Source organism: Spermophilus citellus (genome assembly GCF_964194105.1).
Source record: "Spermophilus citellus genome assembly, chromosome: 2".
NCBI lineage: Eukaryota > Metazoa > Chordata > Mammalia > Rodentia > Sciuridae > Spermophilus > Spermophilus citellus.
Window position 1 is genome coordinate 254,933,665 of NC_138183.1, and position 18,158 is coordinate 254,951,822.

General features: G+C 63.5%; 1 protein-coding gene across 4 annotated transcripts in view; it reads left to right on the forward strand.

Moving 5' to 3' along the window:
• The window catches only part of OSBPL5 (oxysterol binding protein like 5), a 75,643-nt gene extending 60,127 nt beyond the window's left edge, over positions 1–15,516 (forward strand). For 2 of the 4 annotated variants that reach the window (XM_081280802.1, XM_081280803.1), the window contains 13 exons: positions 2,490–2,674; positions 3,030–3,111; positions 3,833–3,931; positions 4,278–4,374; positions 5,615–5,713; positions 10,294–10,391; positions 10,765–10,854; positions 10,949–11,085; positions 11,469–11,654; positions 11,919–12,045; positions 12,758–12,890; positions 13,453–13,555; positions 14,412–15,516. In XM_081280802.1, coding sequence (XP_081136928.1) covers positions 2,490–2,674; positions 3,030–3,111; positions 3,833–3,931; positions 4,278–4,374; positions 5,615–5,713; positions 10,294–10,391; positions 10,765–10,854; positions 10,949–11,085; positions 11,469–11,654; positions 11,919–12,045; positions 12,758–12,890; positions 13,453–13,555; positions 14,412–14,547 — 1,572 coding nt within the window. In that variant the 3' untranslated portion in view covers positions 14,548–15,516. The remainder of the gene's footprint in view (positions 1–2,489; positions 2,675–3,029; positions 3,112–3,832; positions 3,932–4,277; positions 4,375–5,614; positions 5,714–10,293; positions 10,392–10,764; positions 10,855–10,948; positions 11,086–11,468; positions 11,655–11,918; positions 12,046–12,757; positions 12,891–13,452; positions 13,556–14,411) is intronic. The other 2 variants (XM_081280804.1, XM_081280805.1) reach the window with 2 other exon arrangements.
• Positions 15,517–18,158: the final 2,642 nt, after the last annotated feature.

The following is an 18,158-nucleotide window of genomic DNA, read 5'->3' on the forward strand; positions in this document are numbered from 1 at the left end:
GCAGGGGCAGTGCCAGGTGGGTGGGGGTCCAGGAGGGTCCGCCATGCTCCTTCCCCGGGGGACACTGCCTCTCCTGAGAGGCCCTCCCTCCCGGCCGGCCCTGCTGGTGTGTGGACATAGGGACGCGGCAGAGTTTCCTGCCCCCAAGGAGCAGCCCGGGCTGGAAGGCACTGTGTGAGAGGACAGGGGCTCGGGAGGGACCCTCAACATCCGCTGGGTGATGAGCAGGATGAGGGCTCTGTGTGTACCTGGACGCTGCGACTCCAGCCACTTCCCTGCCCTGGGGAGACGGTCATGGGCCAGGTGGCCCTGGGCTGCCCCCTAGCCCAGGATCATGGCAGCAGGAAACAGGCCACAAACCCACTGCTGTGGTTAGGACTGGGGTGTCCCCAAAGCCCAGATGCTGAAGGCTTGGTCCCCAGCTTGGTGCTTTTTGGAGGTGGGAGAATCCCTATCAGGTGGGGCCCAGAGGACTTTAGGTCATTGGGGGGAGTGTCCCCAAAGGGGATTGTGGGATCCATCTCTTTCTCTTTCGCTTCCTGGGAGCAGCTGGATCAACCACGCACTTCTGCCATGGTGTACCCCCTCGTCACAGGTCCAAAAGCAGCAAGGCCAACAAGGGCAAAATCTCCCAAACTGTGAATCCAAATAAACCTTATTTCTTTACAAGTTGATTATCCTAGGTATTTGTCATAGTAACAGGAAACTGACTAACACACCCACAGAGGACTCAGGGAGCTGGTGAGGAGAGTAAATGGGAACAAGGCTTATAATGGGGTAGAGAGTGCCTTGGAGGGTGGGTGGTCATGGGGTTTCTTTGAAGACCTGAATAACAAGAGGGAGACTGGCATTCCAGGCACAGGGGCCAGGAGTGCAGGAGCCCAAGCAGGAGTACTGTCAGCACCCACAGGAGTGCTCCTATGGAGGACAGAGCTGGACTGCTTGAATTGCCACAGCGAGATGCCGTGGGCAGGTGGTGCACCTCAGTAGGTGGGAGCCCAGAGGAAGGACGCACAGGATCCAGGCCTGGAATGGGCAATGGGGTGGGTTGAAGAAGCCAAGCTTTGCTGAGGACCGGGTGCTGTCAGGACTGGACCTCTACAGCCATTCCCGTCCAGGTGGAAAGAAAGTAGCAAGGCTAAGGCTGTGGTAGGTAGCATAGACCCTGGCGTAGCAGGCAAAGGGATTGGGGTCCTCATTGCTGTTTAGGACAGTATCTCTGATTGGCCATTTCCTGTTGCTATAACAAAACACCTGAGGTTGGGTGCTTTAGAGAGAAAAGAACTTTATTTAGTTCACAGTTTGGAGACTGGCAATCTGGAATTGGGCAGCCCTGATTTGGCCTTTGCTGAGGGCCCCTGTGATGGTGTCACCTGGTGGAGGCCCTCATGGGGGAGCATGAGTGAGAGGGAGCGGTCACATGCAGAGACAGGAAGAGAGAGAGCAGGGAGGGGCCAGGCTTGCTTGTCCCCCCAGACCCTCTCAGGAACCACTAAGTGCAAGGCCAGTGTCTCCCCTTTCAGGGACCTGCTGCCTTGGTGGACCCCATGCTTGACCTGGGTCCCAAGGGCACTCCACATGCAGACAGAGCAGTCTCCTTCTGGTCTTGCTCCACCGTGGACAGAGCAGCCTTGTCTGACGTAGTGTCCTGTGGAATCGCGTTCGCCACGGCCTTCCTATGGGGGTGCGTGGCTGGGCACCTGCCTGTGCCCGGGAGCAGGAGGGTGACAGGGAAGCACCCACGGCCAAGTGGGGGGGGGGGCTGCAGGGAGGAGCCCTGGGGAGCTGGCCGGGATGGGGGCAGGGAAGGGAGCCACTCCGCCCTCCAGAGTGGACTGGGCAGGCCCCAGCTGGACGGGGTGCCACTGCGAGGCGGGCACTGGGAGAAACAGTGGGCAGGAAAGGGCGTGGACGGATGTGTGGCCTGTGACGACTGGGTCCTGGGAGGCGCTGCCTCGCGAGTCGGGCTCCATGGCCAGAGCCCGCTGCGCACCACAGCTCTGCGCTGTGCCAACCGTCCTCCGTCAAGGGCCAGAACTTTACAGTAACTTTAAAATACTCTTTGGAAGTGGAGGAGCAGCTGCCTCACAGGACAGCCGAGGTCCGAGGGGCCAAAGCCTCCCTGCTGGACCGTGAGCTCCTCCCTCGTGTGGGACGGTCACTGAAATTCCAACAGCCCCGTCTGGCCAGGCCCCACCTGGACTCAGGGGAGGGCCCAGGTCTGCCAGGTGGAGCAGCAGCCCAGCGGTGAGGGACGAGAGCAGCCTTCACGGGCAGCTGTACCCTCCAGGCAGGGTGGCCGTGTCAGGAAGGGGAAGGGTCAGGGCTGCAGGGCTGGGCTCTGGAGGCTGCAGGGCCAGGCCGGGCGTCCACACCAGTGGTGGACAGGTGCAGCCCCCACACCTACTCGGCCGGGGACGGTGTCTCCCACCACCCCGCGCCCTCCCTCCCTGGGGGGCACAGAGCTGACCCCAGGCCCTTTGCTGCAGCTGGATGAGGAGCCCCAGGTGGAGACAGTGTCGGAGGAGAACAAGGGCCTCATATGGGTGCTGCTGCGGCAGCTGCGGCCGGGCATGGACCTGTCCCGCGTGGTGCTGCCCACCTTCGTGCTGGAGCCCCGCTCCTTCCTCAGCAAACTCTCCGACCACTACTGCCATGCCGACCTGCTCTCCAGGTGCGCTGCGGAGGGGGGGGGCCCAGGGGGCGGGAGGGGCGGGAGGGGCCCAGGCACAGGGGCCCACAGGGCGCAGGGGGGCAGGAGCACCCAGGGCGCCCTGGGTGCTGCCAGGGCCAGCAGTTCTCTCTGAGGCCCAGCGTGGGGTGGAGCCGGCGCTTCTGGTCACTTCCAGGGGGGACTCCCCGGGCCAGGGCTGCCTGGCATGGTGGCGGGTCCGGCGCATCAGGGTCCTGGTGGCCTGCAGGTGGCTGCGGTAGCTCAGTGGGCGGAGTTGGGATGGTCGAGAGTGTGGTCAGGGGAGGGGGTGGCCAGGGACCCTGGGCAGACTCAGAGCCCCGCCTCCCCATGGCAGGGCTGCCCGGGAGGACAACGCCTACGGCCGCATGAAGCTGGTGCTGCGCTGGTACCTGTCAGGCTTCTACAAGAAGCCCAAGGTGAGCCTCGCCGAGTCCCGCGTCCCCCGGCCTGGACGTCCTGGCTGCCCCCGAGGCTGAGGTCCGAGTTAGAGGACAAGGCCTGAGTCCCCACAGAGAGTCCCCTGTGCTGCTCAGACCAAGTGCCAAGTCGGTGCCTGTCCCCTGAAGGATCCACCCCGGGGAGCTAGCCTCGGGTGCTGGAGGTGCCACCGGGCACTGGTACCAGCAGACCCAGTGTGCCCAGAAGTTCTAGCCACAGGATCATCTCAGAACCGCAGCCAGGACTGGCCGAGCTGCCTGGTGCAGGGAGGGCCGGGCAGGGCGCAGCTCTGCCACTCCCGGCTCCACAGGTCACCCGCTGGACACTGAGACACGGATGGAGACACTGAGGCCCGGAGAGGGGAAGGGACCAACTTGGACCCCCACGGCAGGCTGGCTTGGAGCCGGTCTCCCTGCCCCCCGTGCCCCCCACGCTCAGCTTTGAGGGCACTATTCAGGCTCTGCACCCAGGTCCAGGCGGAGTGACTCATTCGGGGTCCTGAGGACACCCGGAGGCTGTCCCCCCAGAATGCACGACACAGGAAGGAGTGTCCCCCAGCACCAGGGGGTGCTGTTCCCCGTTGCTGGCGGCAGGCCAGGCCCCTTTGAGAGTCGTGGGTAACCCCCACACCGTCCCCCGTCCGCGTGGCCAGCCCTGCGGAGCCCTCCCGCCTCCTCCCCACACGGCCTCATCCTGCAGGGAATCAAGAAGCCCTACAACCCCGTGCTGGGCGAGATGTTCCGCTGCCGCTGGGTCCACCCACAGACGCGGAGCTGCACCTTCTACATAGCGGAGCAGGCAAGGCCCCCTCTGGGCAGGGAGCCTGGGCGCTGGGGGGTGCAGGGTGGGCCCTGCATGCGGTTCCCGGTGTCCCGCATCCTACCAATCCCAAGGGCTCTGGAGCCAGATGCTGCCCATGGGTTGTCGGACAAGGTGCAGACAGAGCCCCGGGCCTGTGACAGCAAAGTGTCTCCTGGGGAGCCGGGGACAGAGCGCCTGGTCCCATGGGACACTCGGGGTGACTCAGGGATTTGAGTCTGCTCCTAGGCCCAGTGACTCACGCCCCCTCCCCGGGACCCTGGGAAAGCCTCCCGGCTGCCCTGGACCCCCTCCAGGGCCGGTCCAGAGCTGCCTCTGCCTGCAGGTGTCCCACCACCCGCCCGTGACGGCCTTCCACGTCAGCAACAGGAAGGATGGGTTCTGCATCAGCGGCAGCATCGTCGCCAGGTCCAAGTTCTATGGTGAGCGGGGCTCCCCGGGGGCTCCTGGGCCCGAGGGACATGGGGCAGGACCAGGTCTCACATGGTGGCCGTGCACACCCTCAAGGTCAGGGACCACAAGTGGCAAAAGTGCCGAGACCTGGCCAGGAGCCCGCCCCCAGCTGAGACGGGGCGACTCTTGCAGGGAAGCCACGAAGACGAGGGGAGAAGCCGCATGCACGGCGAGCCCAGGGCTGAGCGCCCAGCCCCGTAGCCACTGGCCACACCTGGCCACGCACCTTGAGTAAAATTGGGGCTGGAGGAGTGACTCGGGGTAGCACTTGCCTGGCATGCACGAGGCCGTGCGCCACTCCGAGCACTGCACAAATAAGATGGAATAGTCAGTCATGTAGGTGAAGTAGGCCGTCCCCAAACCAAAGGCCGGAGGTTCTCCCTGATGACCAGATGCTGGCCATGTGGGGTGGGCAGGGAGGGACGAAGGCTCTGGGGTTGTGCAGGGGGTGGGAGGGCAGGGGCTGTGGGATGGGAAGATGGTAGAGACAGACATTGTCACCCTGTATACTGTGTGACCACGCGACTGCTGTGATGGCACCACGCACAGCCAGAGGACGGGGAAGTGGCACTCCGTTAGTGCACAGTGTGTCCCATGCACGCTACTGTCACGGGCACTAGTCAGAACAATTAGAAATAGAAGAGGTCAATCTCGTGGGTGAGTAGATACGTTTAAATGAGATAAAGCTGAAAATGCAGCCCTCGGGGCCGTGAGCCACCACCTAGGACAGGTGTCCCCACATCCTACCGATCTGTGGCTCTGCTGCTCTGGACCTGGTGGCACAGTGCATGGGCAGCACTGCCCTGTGCTGACCCGCTGGCACCCCATTCACCAGGGTCCCCTGTCCACAGACTCCACTTCTCCCTTTTCCACCCTGGGCCCCTGGCTCGGCAGTGGCCGCAGCGATCGGCCCAGAGCGGGGGGCGCCCTTTTTCCTGGGTGTCTAGAATTCCAGGTCCACAGCCTCTCTGAGAACCGCTGGTTCCATGGCTGAAGAAAACTGTTCACAAGCGGCAAGTTGAGTGGCTTCTCAGGCCAGGCAGGGGGTGTGACCTGATAGGGCTTTTACAGGACCTGAGGATCAGAGAGGCTAAGCGACTCACCCACAGTCACATAGCTGGAGAGCCTGGGAACTCTTGGGCCCTTTGAAATGGAGCTCAGAACCACAGGAGTGTGTGCACTCACGGTCCCCCTGCCCTGTCTCTGCAGGGAACTCGCTGTCGGCTCTGCTGGACGGCAAGGCCACACTCACCTTCCTGGATCGAGCAGAAGACTACACCCTCACCATGCCCTATGCCCACTGCAGAGGTAAGAGGCCGTGCCACCCTCCAATGTCCCAGCCTGGCCCCCAGGACAGCACCGTGCTGGGCCCTTCCATTTGGCTAAAGACATTCCTGTCCCCCCACCCCAGCCATGGCTGGCAGGCACAGGCCATGACTTGGTGACTTGGGGAGTGCTGGCCCTCTCCCCTTGGCCTCTGGGTGCCCTGCAGGGTGCTGGGCCCGACCCCTCCCATCTCACTCTCTGGCTCTCGGGGGCCCGTCTGGTCTCCGCCGTCGCCCTGCTGCCGGGTCTGTTTCCTTTTTGACTTAATGGATGGTGTTTAGCAGAGGTTCAGGTTCACAGGGAATCCAGGCAGAGGGCAGGGACAGACCCACGCCTGGACACTCGGGTCCCCACATTAACCCCCAGCCTTCGTGTGGGACATCCGTGGCAGTTGACCAGCCAATAGGGACACATCGTCTTCACCAGCATCCACGGTGTCCGCGAGGGTCTCTCTGCGGAGCACATCGTGGGCCTTGGCCCCCACCACAGCCACCTCCCCGGACGCGATGGACCTGCCACTGACCTCACGCCCCACCTCCCCTTTCCCTAGTGACACACAGTGCCACCCCACAGTTCGCGGGCTTCTGGGCCAGCTTGCTCCTCCAGGCCGCGTGCCGGCCTTTCCTCCTGGGTCCTCGTGGCCCGTGGCTCTGCGTCTGCAGCTGAGGGCTTGGTCTGTGTGGGGCTTTGGGCAAGCCTGGACATTTCAGCCATTGCTCTTCTAGCCTGCCACCCGTCTGAGCTGTCCCCTCTCCTTCTGGAGTCCAGCAGCACGTAGGTCTGCCGTCCCCGGCTGTGCCCCGTGTCCCCGGGTCTCTGCAGTGTCCCGCCTGGGTGCCCCTGGAGGTCCCTCTTCCTGACGTCCCTTCATCTCTGGCTCTGCACCTCCTCATGCTTTTGTCTGGTTTTGTGACTTGGATTTTTTTGCGCTGAAGCTCTGCTGGGTCCCTCTGACCTGCCTGTTCTTCCTTCCTGTCCCGTGGGCCTTGTCCTCTTGTGGGTCCTCCAGCGCTGGGACCGGCTGTCTGTCTGTCTGTCTGGAAACCCTGGCGTTCTGGGGGTTTGCCCCAGTGGTGCCCTGAGAGGTGCTCAGTCAACCCTGCGCAGCTGGTGACTGGTCAGCCCCTGGGGAGCGAGGCCCAGGGTGGGAACCCCATGCTCCCGGCTGGCTCCCGGCTGGCTCCCGCTGGCCCAGGTGGGAGCCCCCCTGGCTGGCCCTGGTAGGTTGTCTGGGCCACGGGGAGCGTGGTCAGCAGCCCAGGCTCACCCTCCAAGCCCACAGGATCTTGTGTTTGCTTGTAACCCCTAGAGCCCAGGCCCGGGCAGATGGTTCTTGACCCTCCCTGGGCCTGGGGGTGGCTCCATGAGCCCCTTTTGCTGAGGGCCGCCTATGAGGGAGCCCACTGTGTGGAAATGCCTGGGAGCCAACTCTGCCTGCTGCTCTGGCCAGGCGCTGACCACTGTCCACACAGAAGCTGGGACCCAAGGCCCAGGCCGGCAGTGCTGCTGCTGCTCCTCCCCCTCCCCCTCCTCTCCTCCTCCCCCTCCTCCCCCTCCTTCCCCCTCCTCCCCTTCCTCTCCCTCCCCTCCTTCCCCTCCTCCTCCTCCTTCCCCTCCTCCCCTTCCTCTCCCTCCCCCTCCTCCCCCTCCTTCCCCTCCTCCCCTTCCTCTCCCTCCCCCTCCTTCCCCTCCTCCCCCTCCTTCCCCTCCTCCCCCTCCTTCCCCTCCTCCCCTTCCTCTCCCTCCCCCTCCTCTCCCTCACCCTCCTCCCCCTCCTCCCTCCTTCTCCCGCTCCTCCTCCTCCCTAACCCTAACCCTAACCCTAACCCTAACCCCCTCCTCCCCTCCCCCCCTCCTTCTCCTCCCTCCCCTCCTCCTCCTCCCTAACCCAACCCTAACCCTAACCCTCCTCCCCCTCCTCCCCCTCCTCTCCCTCCCCCTCCTTCCTCTCCTCCCCTTCCTCTCCCTCCCCCTCCTCCCCTCCTCCTCCTCCTTCTCCCCCTCCTCCTCCTCCCTAACCCTAACCCTAACCCTAACCCCCCTCCTCCCCCTCCTCCTCCTCCTTCTCCCCCCTCCTCCTCCTCCCTAACCCTAACCCTAACCCTAACCCCCTCCTCCCCCTCCTCCCCCTCCTTCTCCTCCTTCTCCCCCCTCCTCCTCCTCCCTAACCCTAACCCTAACCCTAACCCTCCTCCCCCTCCTCCCCCTCCTCTCCCTCCCCCTCCTTCCCCTCCTCCCCCTCCTTCCTCTCCTCCCCTTCCTCTCCCTCCCCCTCCTCCCCCTCCTCCTCCTCCTTCTCCCCCCTCCTCCTCCTCCCTAACCCTAACCCTAACCCTAACCCCCTCCTCCCCCTCCTCCTCCTCCTTCTCCCCCCTCCTCCTCCTCCCTAACCCTAACCCTAACCCTAACCCCCTCCTCCCCCTCCCCCTCCTCTCCCTCCTCCTCCCCCTCCTCCCCTCCCCTCCTCCCCTCCTTCTCCTCCCCCTCCCCCTCCCCTCATCCTCCCCCTCCTCCTTCTCCTCCCCCCCTCCTCCCCCTCATTCTCCCCTTTCTCCCCCTCCTCCCCTCCTCTCTTCCTCTCCCTCTTCCCCCCTCTTCCCCCTCCCCCCTCCTCCCCCTCATTCTCCCCTTTCTCCCCCTCCTCCCCTCCTCTCCTTCTCTCCCTCTTCCCCCTCTCTTCCCCCTCCCCCCTCCTCCCCCTCCCTCCCTCCTCCTCCTCCTGCCCTGCCCTCCCTTTCCCTACTTTTCCTTATGGAAACTCAAACATATGAAAGTCCAGGGGCCCACAGACCCATAGCCCAGCAGGCCACCAACCTCACGTCCTTGAAATCTGCACACCCCGTCCCGGGCTGATCTCAGGGCAACCCCAACCTCATGTTATGCAGTCGATGCCTCTAAGGTGAGAGTCCCCTCTGACCATCATCACCCCAGAACAACACAAACCAGGCCCCTCCCTCACTCACATGGGTGCCGAGGCTCCCCAGCCGTCAGATTCCAGAGTTCTGTGTGCACACACATCGCGATGCGGGAGTGTTGGTGAACACACACGTGCGCACACCCGGTGTTGTTAGCCAGGGCACTACAGCTCAGCTCTGTGCTCCCTGGGGCCTGCTTCCTGTCTCCCCACCTCCCTCCCCGGGCTAGGCCTCTGTGGAAGGGGCGGGGTGGTTCTCGGGGAGAACGGGCAGCCTGGGTGTCGCTGTCCAGCTCCGAGCACTTCCTAGGACCTGGGCACCCGGGTGCTGTAGATGCGCCCACTCAGCAGCCTGTCCAGCAAGGCCCTGGCGGAGACTCGACGTGGTGCCCTTCGCGTGGTGGATCCGCTCGTCCACAAGGCTGTGCGAGAGGCATGCCTGTCACCCTTCACTTGATCACGGCAGGGCTCCCTAGAGAAACGGCCCCAGGCTGCGGGGAGTCAGCCGGAGGGTCGGTTGTGCTTTAGGATAATGCCAGGTTTTCCTCTTTTCAGAATAAGTGCCCTTTGGGGGGCACCCCTGAAGGTGGTCATTTCAGGGCACCCAGCTGCTTCGCCTCTTGGGCTCCCGTGGCCCCATCCCGGGCCGCCGGGGGCCGAGTGGGCTCCCGGGTCCCCCCCTACGCTAGAGTTCTGCAAGGGCCCTTCCCTCCTCCCATGGGCACCTGGACGTGTCCCCCCTAGAACTCACATGGGCCAATCCTCTGAGGAGCCCGTTCCTCCCAGTGGGAAGTGATATCTAGAGACCACACTGGAGGTCAGTAATGGATTTTTAAAGTTTTTTTATTTTAGCGAAATGCGTACAATGTAAAACACTTCCTTAGCCATTTTAAGTGCCCCGACCGGTGGCATTACTGCCTCCATGGTGCTGTCCCACGTCACTGTCCACGCCCACCTCTTTTTCATGTGAGTGGCTAGGCCATCATCTCTGGGCTTTCCAACAAGCCAACATGGGGGTCTATTTCTGCTCGTTGTTTTGTGGTCCAGGGGATTGAATGCTGCACCCCGAGACCTTCTTATTTTTGTTCTGAGACAGGTTCTCATTAAGTTGCTCATAATGACCTTGAACTTGAGACCTACCTGCGTCAGCCTCCCGAGTGGCTGGGTTGACAGGTGACCACTGTGCCTGGCTGCGAACGGTCTGGTCTCAATTTGGTTTCCACTTGTAAAACATATTTTATCCCCCATTTCTGAGTGTTTTTGTTGGGGGGAGGGGGATAAAAACCTTTTTTTTTTTTTTTTTAGTGGCAATGGTGGCATTTCTTTAATTAGATGTAAGTTTTCCGTATGGCCAGGAGTGGAAGACTCCTTCTTCCAAAAAAGATGTGCTGGTTTTTTCAACACACCGGGTGCTGTCCAGGGACACAGCTGTGAGCCAGGAAATGCCTGTCCTCAGGGACCCGCGTTGGTGCGGAGTCCGAGACAGCTGTCTTGGGTCCCCTTCCCCGAGGACAGTTCCTGAGAGACAGGCGCGCCTCCCCACGATGGCACTGCCCACCCAGCCCCCCTTCTCGGCCTCCTGGGGTCCAGCGCTGGCCTTCTGGGACTCAGTGCTGCTGGTCTCCCCCTGACACCGGCTACCTTTCAGGCATCCTCTACGGTACCATGACCCTGGAGCTGGGAGGGTCGGTGACCATCGCGTGTGAGAAGAACCACCTCCAAGCCGAGCTGGACTTCAAGCTCAAGGTAGAGGGCAAAGCCTTTGGGAGTCATGGCCCAGAGCTGGGGCTGTGAAGGGAGTGAGGCTTTGGGGAGCCCCTCCTTGCACCCAGGGACAGCTTTCCAAACAAGAGAACGGGGGGAGCAGCTCTTTACGTACCACAGGACAGACAGGGCCCAGAGAGGGGAAGGGACCCGCTGCAGATCACACAGCAGAGCCAGTAAGCCAGAATAGACCCTGTGTCCTGGGGCTCAGGCTGAGACCCGGGCCAGGGTGGCCTCCAGCCCTGGGCCTTGGCCGAGCCATGATCACAGGTGACTGCTCTGTGCCCCAGGAGGATGTGCCTCTGGCCTGGCCCCCTTGCTCACCAGGTGTCCCCTGTCCCTTGTGCCTCTGCAGCCTTTCTTTGGGGGCAGCACCAGCGTCAACCAAATCTCGGGAAAGATCAGGTCGGGAGAGGATGTCCTGGCACATCTCACTGGACACTGGGTGAGGGGATGCCCCTCGGGGCCAGCCTGGCCGGGTCTCGGGGTGGTCACGGCCCAGGCCCGCAGCGCTGACCCTGCCTGGCTACCTGGGGCAGGACCGAGACGTGTTCATCCAGGAGGAGGGCAGTGGGAGCCCGGAGCTCTTCTGGACCCCCAGCAGGGAGGTCCGCAGGCAGAGCCTGAAGCGCCACACGGTGCTGTTTGAGGAGCAGATGGAGATGGAGTCTGAGAGGTGAGACCGCCTGGCCCCACAGGACCCCACTGACCAAAGCCTCGCATGGCCAGGCAGGCAGGCAGACCCCAGAGCAGACCCCTTGTGGCAGACCATGTGTCCTGGCAGGGACAGCTGGAGGGAGGGGTCCCCAACACGGCTGGCAGGTGACCGTCAGGTGACCGTCAGCTCCCCAGGGAGGCCCCTGCAGGTGGGAGGTGGAGCCAAGCTTGGGAGAAGCTTCTCACAGGGAGACACAGCGCGGGCTCCTGTGGGCAGCAGCACCTGTCATTAGAGCAGTCAGAGGCCACCCTGAGCTCCGCCCAGCACAGAGGGCCTGCGCCCACGCTGCTGAGGGGACAGGGCTGCCCAGGCCCCCAGCTCAGGGCGGGTCCCTCCCCCAGGCTCTGGCAGCACGTCACTAGGGCCATCCACGAGGGAGACCAGCACAGGGCCACCAAGGAGAAGTGTGTGCTGGAGGAGGCGCAGCGGCAACGCATCCGCGAGCACCAGCAGGGCCTCACGCCCTGGACACCACAGCTGTTCCACCTGGACCCGCTCACCCACGAGTGGCACTACCGATACGAGGAGTGAGCACAGCAGGCGGGGCCTGGGGCCTGGTCGCGGGGCTGGCCCAGCCGACCACCCTCACCCTGGTGCCAGGCCACAGGGGCTCCTGGCTCCTCCCCCTCCGACAGCCCTCCCCCTGGAGGGGCAAGTGACAGGGAGGGAGGGCCATACAGGGCCCACCGGCCCTCTGGGGGCTCTGTCCACCCTGGGGAGGCTGAGGGCTGGACCAGAACAGAACCCTCTCCCAGAGGGCCTCTGCCCACAGATGTCCTCTGGCCCCCCAGCCACAGCCCCTGGAATCCCCTGACGGACGTCACCCAGTTTGAGCAGGATGGGGTTCTGCACACCCTGCAACGGGAGACCGTGGCTCACAAGACCACCTTCCTGGGCAGCCCAGAGTCAGGACGTGAGGTTGGCATCCCCAGGGCCCGGTGCAGGTGCATCCTCAGGTGCCTGTGCGGCTGCCCACACCTCCCCCAGGGCCGGCTCCCTCGGCCACCTCCCACCCGCTTCCCACGGACCGCTGCACAGTGGGCCCACCGACCTGGACCCTGGACTCCTGCCCCGCCCAGTGTGGGACCCCGGGTGACTGGATCTGCAGGGGCGGTGCAGAGCTGCCGCTCCCGCCCCATCCCGACCCAAGTCCACACCATGTTAGGAAGCACGTTGTCACGTTCCATGTTGCAGGGAAAGGCTCAGGGCAGCCCAGGGACTGCCCAGGCAGGAGGAGGAGCTGGCGTCTGGGCACGTCTGGGGGCTGGAAGGACGGGCGGGAAGGCAGCAGGGCCCTGGCACAGACCTGTCTTGGGGACACCTGGAGTCCTCCTTGATGCCTCTGCCACGTGGCGCCTGGTCCACGTGCACCATGTGCCCAGCATGTGCAGAGCCAGCTGACCGGCTGGTGTCCCTGCAGAGGGGTCAGCTGCTCTGTGTTACCATTGAGAGGGGAGAGGCCGTGGCTGCCCAGTCCGAAGCACTCTGTCCGACTCCAAAGCCATGGGATTGGCTCTCTGTGTGCCACCTCCTCCAGCACGGCCCTGGCACACACGGGCCACGGCTCCTCGAGGGATCAGTGTGAGTGTGGTAGGTGGCTCCCAGCTGCATTGGCTCCATCTTCCTGCAGAGGTCTGGCCCAGACCGGCGACTCCGCAAGGCCAGTGACCAGCCGTCTGGCCACAGCCAGGTGACGGAGAGCAGCGGCTCCACGCCCGAGTCCTACCCAGAGATCTCGGATGAGGACTGCGACTCTGCTCCCGGTGAGCCTGCCGTGGCCTGGCCCCCGCCCGGCCTGAGCTGGCCGGGAGGGCAGGAGAGGAGGATCAGCCCCAGCTCAGTTCCCCTGCTCCATGGCAAAGGCCAGAGAAGAACCTTCCCTGAGTAGCCGACCCCAGCAGGAAGCCCTCCCAGCAGACTCTGCCCTCTCCGAGTCCTAGGGGTGGGCAGCCCGGGGGCTGATGAGGGGTGTAGCCAGGACCGAGGGAAGGAGGGGCAGCAGGCCAAGGCCAGGGCGATAAAGGGGAGGCCTGGCAGTGTTCTGGCCCCGCCCCGCCCTGCCCCGTCAGGCTCTGGTCACTGGCTGTCACGGGGTGAGCTGTGTGTCCCCAGCTTTGTCCCTGCCACTGTGCCCTGGGCCACTTGTTTCCCAGGGCTTGTTAGAGGCCAGCTGAGCCTGAGGAGTTCTCCAACACCCTCCAGCCCCTGCCTGCCTGCTCCTGCTGGTTTTCCAACTGTGGGCAGGGCCAGAGCCAGCTGGCGTGACATCCCAGCTCACCTGCTTCTCCCTTCCTTCCTGTGTCTGCCTGTGCCTGGGGTGTGCAGCTGATGACAGCCCATGTCCTCGGTGCAGGAGGGAGGCACAGCAGCTGCAGGCACTGCGGGAGGCCGTGCTATCCATCCGGGAGGCCCAGGAGGAGCTGCACAGGTAGGCCAGGCGGCCGGCCCCCAGCCAGGGCAAGTAGGGGGGAGGCCAGCTGTGCAGGCCGGAGGTACACGGCTCTATTCCGGAGCTGGGTTTGGGAGCCAGTGAGGGGGCCCTGCAGACAGTGGGTCTGAATGGGATGAGTTCACAGTTTAACAGAAACTGGGCCAGAGATTTTGAGGGCCCAGGTCTAAATCTGAGTAGCCCCAGGGTGGACCCCAAGGTTTGTGGAGGCAGATGGCAGCTCAGAGGAGGGAGTATAGGAGTAGCCCCTCCTTGGCACCCGCAGGTGCAGCTGGGCAGGTGAGCAGGCAAGGAGGGCCCAAGAGCCACACTCTGTGTCCCTGGTGGGTGGGCACCCTCTGGGCCACCACAGGTGGAGCAGAACAGTGTCCAGCTCATGCAGGGCTCCAGTCTGGATTGAGGGACTCCCTGGCTGGGGACCCTGCGCTGTCACACCTCAGCCCCCACCTCTATAAAATGGAGTTGATGGCAAAACACCGGGAGCAGTGGGTGAGGCAGGAGGCTGAGCCCCTCAGGCACCCGGCGAGCGTTTGGGCTCTGCTGTCCTTGTAGCTCCTCTCTGGCTCCTGAGACCTACCAGGGACAGGACACCGTAGGGCAGAAATGTTCCAGGAGTGGGACATGGGACAGCGAGTGTCCCAGGGCCATGTGTAAGGCCTGTCCACCAGGGCGTCAGCTCCTGTGTTGTCAGAGAGACGGGACCAACAGGGCCCGACACAGACCCGGACCAGGGTGCTGTCCCGGGAGACCGTGAGGTCTTGCAGGCTAGAGGCCCTGGAACTGTCAGGCAGGGCGGCCATGCTGGCCCCAGCCCACCTCCCGCCCTGTGTTGCAGGCACCTGTCGGCTATGCTGAGCTCCGTGGTGCAGGCTGGGCAGCCCGCCCCCGGCCTCCTGCAGAGCCCCCGCACCTGGTTCCTGCTCTGCGTCTTCCTGGCTTGTCAGCTCTTCATCAACTACATCCTCAAATAAGGGCCCCTGGGGCAGCGGGCTTCCCTGCAGACCCCCGAGCCTGAGCCTCCCTCCCAGGCACCCAGCACTTTACGCCAGCCCCGCGGAGGCAGAAAGGCCTGGCCAGCCTGCCACTGTGGCAGAGGCCCACGGCAGGAGGGAGGGAGCAAGGGCTGTGGCCCAGGTGTGCAGGGCCCTCCGCCCAGGGCGGCCTTAACGCTAAAGCCAAATGCAGCTTCCATTGTGTGACACGCACCTCGTCATTCCCAGTCCAGCCCCACTTGCCACAGGGCACCAGTGGATTCGGGGCGGGAGGGCCTGCCCTGGCTGTGGACAGCTACCCGCTGGCAGCAGTGAGTGAGGTTTCAAGGAGAGAGCGGGGAGACCCCAGGAGTCCCTGGTGCATCATCCCGACGCACTTCCGGAGACTCTGCTCTTGTTGCTGGGTCGCCCTGAGGGACCCCAGGAGGCTCTGGGTCAGGCCGGGGCCCCCGGGGAAGGACACTTGGGGCAGTTGCTCTGCCACTGTGCTGTTTGGTGGAAGCCCAGGACAGGTAGGTACTGGACCCTCCCCACCGACAGCCAGAGGAGCCCACTGGAGCCACTGCCCGTGGGCGGAGCGGGTGAGCAGGAGGGAGCCGGCGGCCAGGGAGGCTCTGCGCCAGGCTGCCCGGCCCACACAGTCTTCCTTCCTTCACACTTTTTTAATAACGTGTAACTGCAATACGTCAGGCGGCCGCGCAGCGGTGAGCCTGTGGCGTCTGGCCCCAGTTCCTGTGTCCATGGCGCCCTGTGTGCGTGTGTGCGTGTGTGCGTGTGTGAGCATCTGCACATATTTACATCTGGAGCCTTAAACTACTCTGTGGGTGCCATCTCAGCTGTAGCTGACCCTTCATGTCCAAGTTTTGTACCACATTCTTGTCTCTTCCCCTCTCCCCAAGTCGGGGACCTGTCTATGCTCCATGCCTTGAAATAAATGGAACACATGTTGCGGGTTCTCTTCTTGGGGGGCTTCAGAAGTGAGGGGGTCCTCTGGGAAGAGATTCAAAACCAGTGTGGGGCTGTCTGGGGTGGGGTGCAGAGCTCACATCACAGGGAGGGATTCAGGTGAGGTGGCCGGCTCCTGCACCCACCCAATGAGCCAGCTAAGGGTACAGGAGGGGACGCAGGGAGGCCCAGGACTGGGCAGGTGAGGGAGGGGACATTGGTGGGGCTTGTGCCCTGGAGCCTCACAGAGGGGAGCCCTGGCCAGGCTGCTGACCGCTGTCCCCAGCCCTGCTCTGGTTCAACCGTCCCTGTCCTTAACCACCAAGGTAGAGAGGCGGGGCCGCCCTGTGCTGGAGGGCCCTGAAAGAGAATGGGCCCCGACCCTGACCCCACACCACGTCCAGGGAAGGGCTGCGCACAGAGGTCCCAAGAGGCCAGAGGGATGAAGGTGGCGGGCAGCACCGTGAGAGGGGACCTCAGGGTGCCTCTCTACCTTAGTCCCGGTGTCCCAGGAGAGAGCAGGGGCAAGGAAGAAGCAGCCACCCCGCCTCCCCAGGAGCCCCCAGAGGACGGGCCCCTGCTCTGGAGCCCCCTGCATAGCCACAGACAGGAGCTCAGGCGGGTGCCTCTGGTGGGAGTGTTCTGGCCTGGACCCCTGTTCCCTGTGCAGACAAGTCCGGACCCCCTCGCCATCCCTCCTGCACCCCGGGCCCACTGACAGCCATGGGGCCTGTGCCCAAGGGGGCCTCTACCTGTGCCTTATTCTTTTATGGCTTTCATGGGTGCCTCACACTTACAGAGAACAGTGGACGCACTGTGAGGAGTTGCACGTGCCTGCCACAGCGTGGCCAGTCTCCTTCCCTCCTCCTCCCTCACCCCTTCCTCCTCCACTGGCCTCCCTTTTATTATTTTTTTAATTAGTGCATTATAATCTTACATCAAAGCGGGATTCAGGCACCGTGGGGTCCAACCACAAAGAATTGGTGAAGATTTGGGGTTTACCGCCCACGATGGTGGTGAGACCACAGAGAGGCGCAGCCACTCCGCTGCTGACGGGCCACGGAACAGGCCAGCGTACCAGGAGAACACTGGGTGACAGGCCAGTTCCTGTGTGTAGTAGGACCAAGTGCGTGAGGGCAGAGGTGGCCGCGATCTCACTTTGGACCCAGAGCTGGCATGGCACCTTTCAGGAATTGGCCCCCACAGGGTTTCCAAGATGTGTGTCGAGCTGCTGTCTCAGTAGTGGGTCTCGGGGTTTTCACGGGAAGCAGCGGGTCCTGTGGTTTTAAAGAGCAATGTGAAGTCAGTTTCTCCAGGGAAAAGCGCAACAGTAAAATCCGCGCCTGGCTAGGGGTCATCAGGAAGGGCTCCCAGGGGCTGTTAGTGCCTCCGGCTGCGGGGGGGGGGGGGGGGGGACCAACCTGCACCAGTGTAAACGTCCCGAGTGTCCGGGCCGAGCTCCACTCCCTTCCTGAGTGACCAGCCCTCTCTGCCCGCGCCTGCCTTGGCAGCTAGGGCTAGAAGGGGCTGCGCAGACACCCAGCCTGAGCGGGCAGAGGCCCAGGACTCTGGGGTGTGACTGAGGACCCCACGTAAGGGGACAGATGGTGGGAACACGAGATTAAGAGAATAATCGTATCAAATGAGCCCACTGTACTGACCCCCACACCAACCTGCCTGCAGCCCCACCTGCCTGAGGGGACAGGAGATGTCACCTTCCTCAACAAACTGAGGCGGTGGTGAAGGCCTGGCAGTCAGTGTGGGTCCTGAATGCTGGGGGTTGAGAGGTGAGGGCTGGTCACTCAGGGAAGATGAGGGGTGGCTAACAGCTGACCTCCAGGACCTCACTCCGGCCCTGTTCCTGCTCCTTCCTGCCCGTAGGCAGTACAGGGAGAAGAGAGAGAAGGTGGGGGTTCTGAGGTCCATAAAGAGGAAGATGCACCCACTCCCCTGGGCACCCAGCTCTGGGCCCCCTTCTCTCTGGAGAATCCTGTGTCCCTGTGTCCTGCTGTCCCTGTGTCTTTTCTTAAATAAAACTTGCTTTCTACGCGTGCCTTGGCATTTCTCGGGTGTCTAATTGTCACCACAGTACTGCGGGGAAGGGGAGAGGAGGGACAGGGCAGGGTGGCTGATGGGCCACCTGAGCTGAAGCAGGTCCCCTGCATCTGCGAGTGACTTTGTGCTGGCCCGGGAGGGGCCAGGGATGAGGAAGACCCCAGGGGATGCTTCCTTGGCACCTGCTGGGTAGGACTGGGGGAGCAGTGCCCTCTCCAGGGCTGAACTTGGGGTGCACCTGGAGAGGAGTGAAGGTCGGGGTGCCCCTCCCACTCCCTAGGAAGGGGGCAGCAGGTTAGTCCTCTTGGACGAGGAAGGGCCCCGGCAGGCCACGCATGGGGAGAAGCCGTGAACTGCTAGGTCAGTGTGACCAGCCAGGTGGCATCTGTCCAGTGCTGCGCGCAGGGATGCCTGGGGCCTCTCCAGCCACCAGAACAGAGGGCAGGGACTGCTCCAAATGTGTGGGCACCAGAGCCGTAAAGAAGTACTCTCGGTCCAGGGGCCACCTCTCAGGAAGTGGCTAAGGGGCAGGGCCCAGAGCAGGCCAGCCAGAGGGCAGAGGAACCAACCCAGCGACTAGCCAGGCGGGC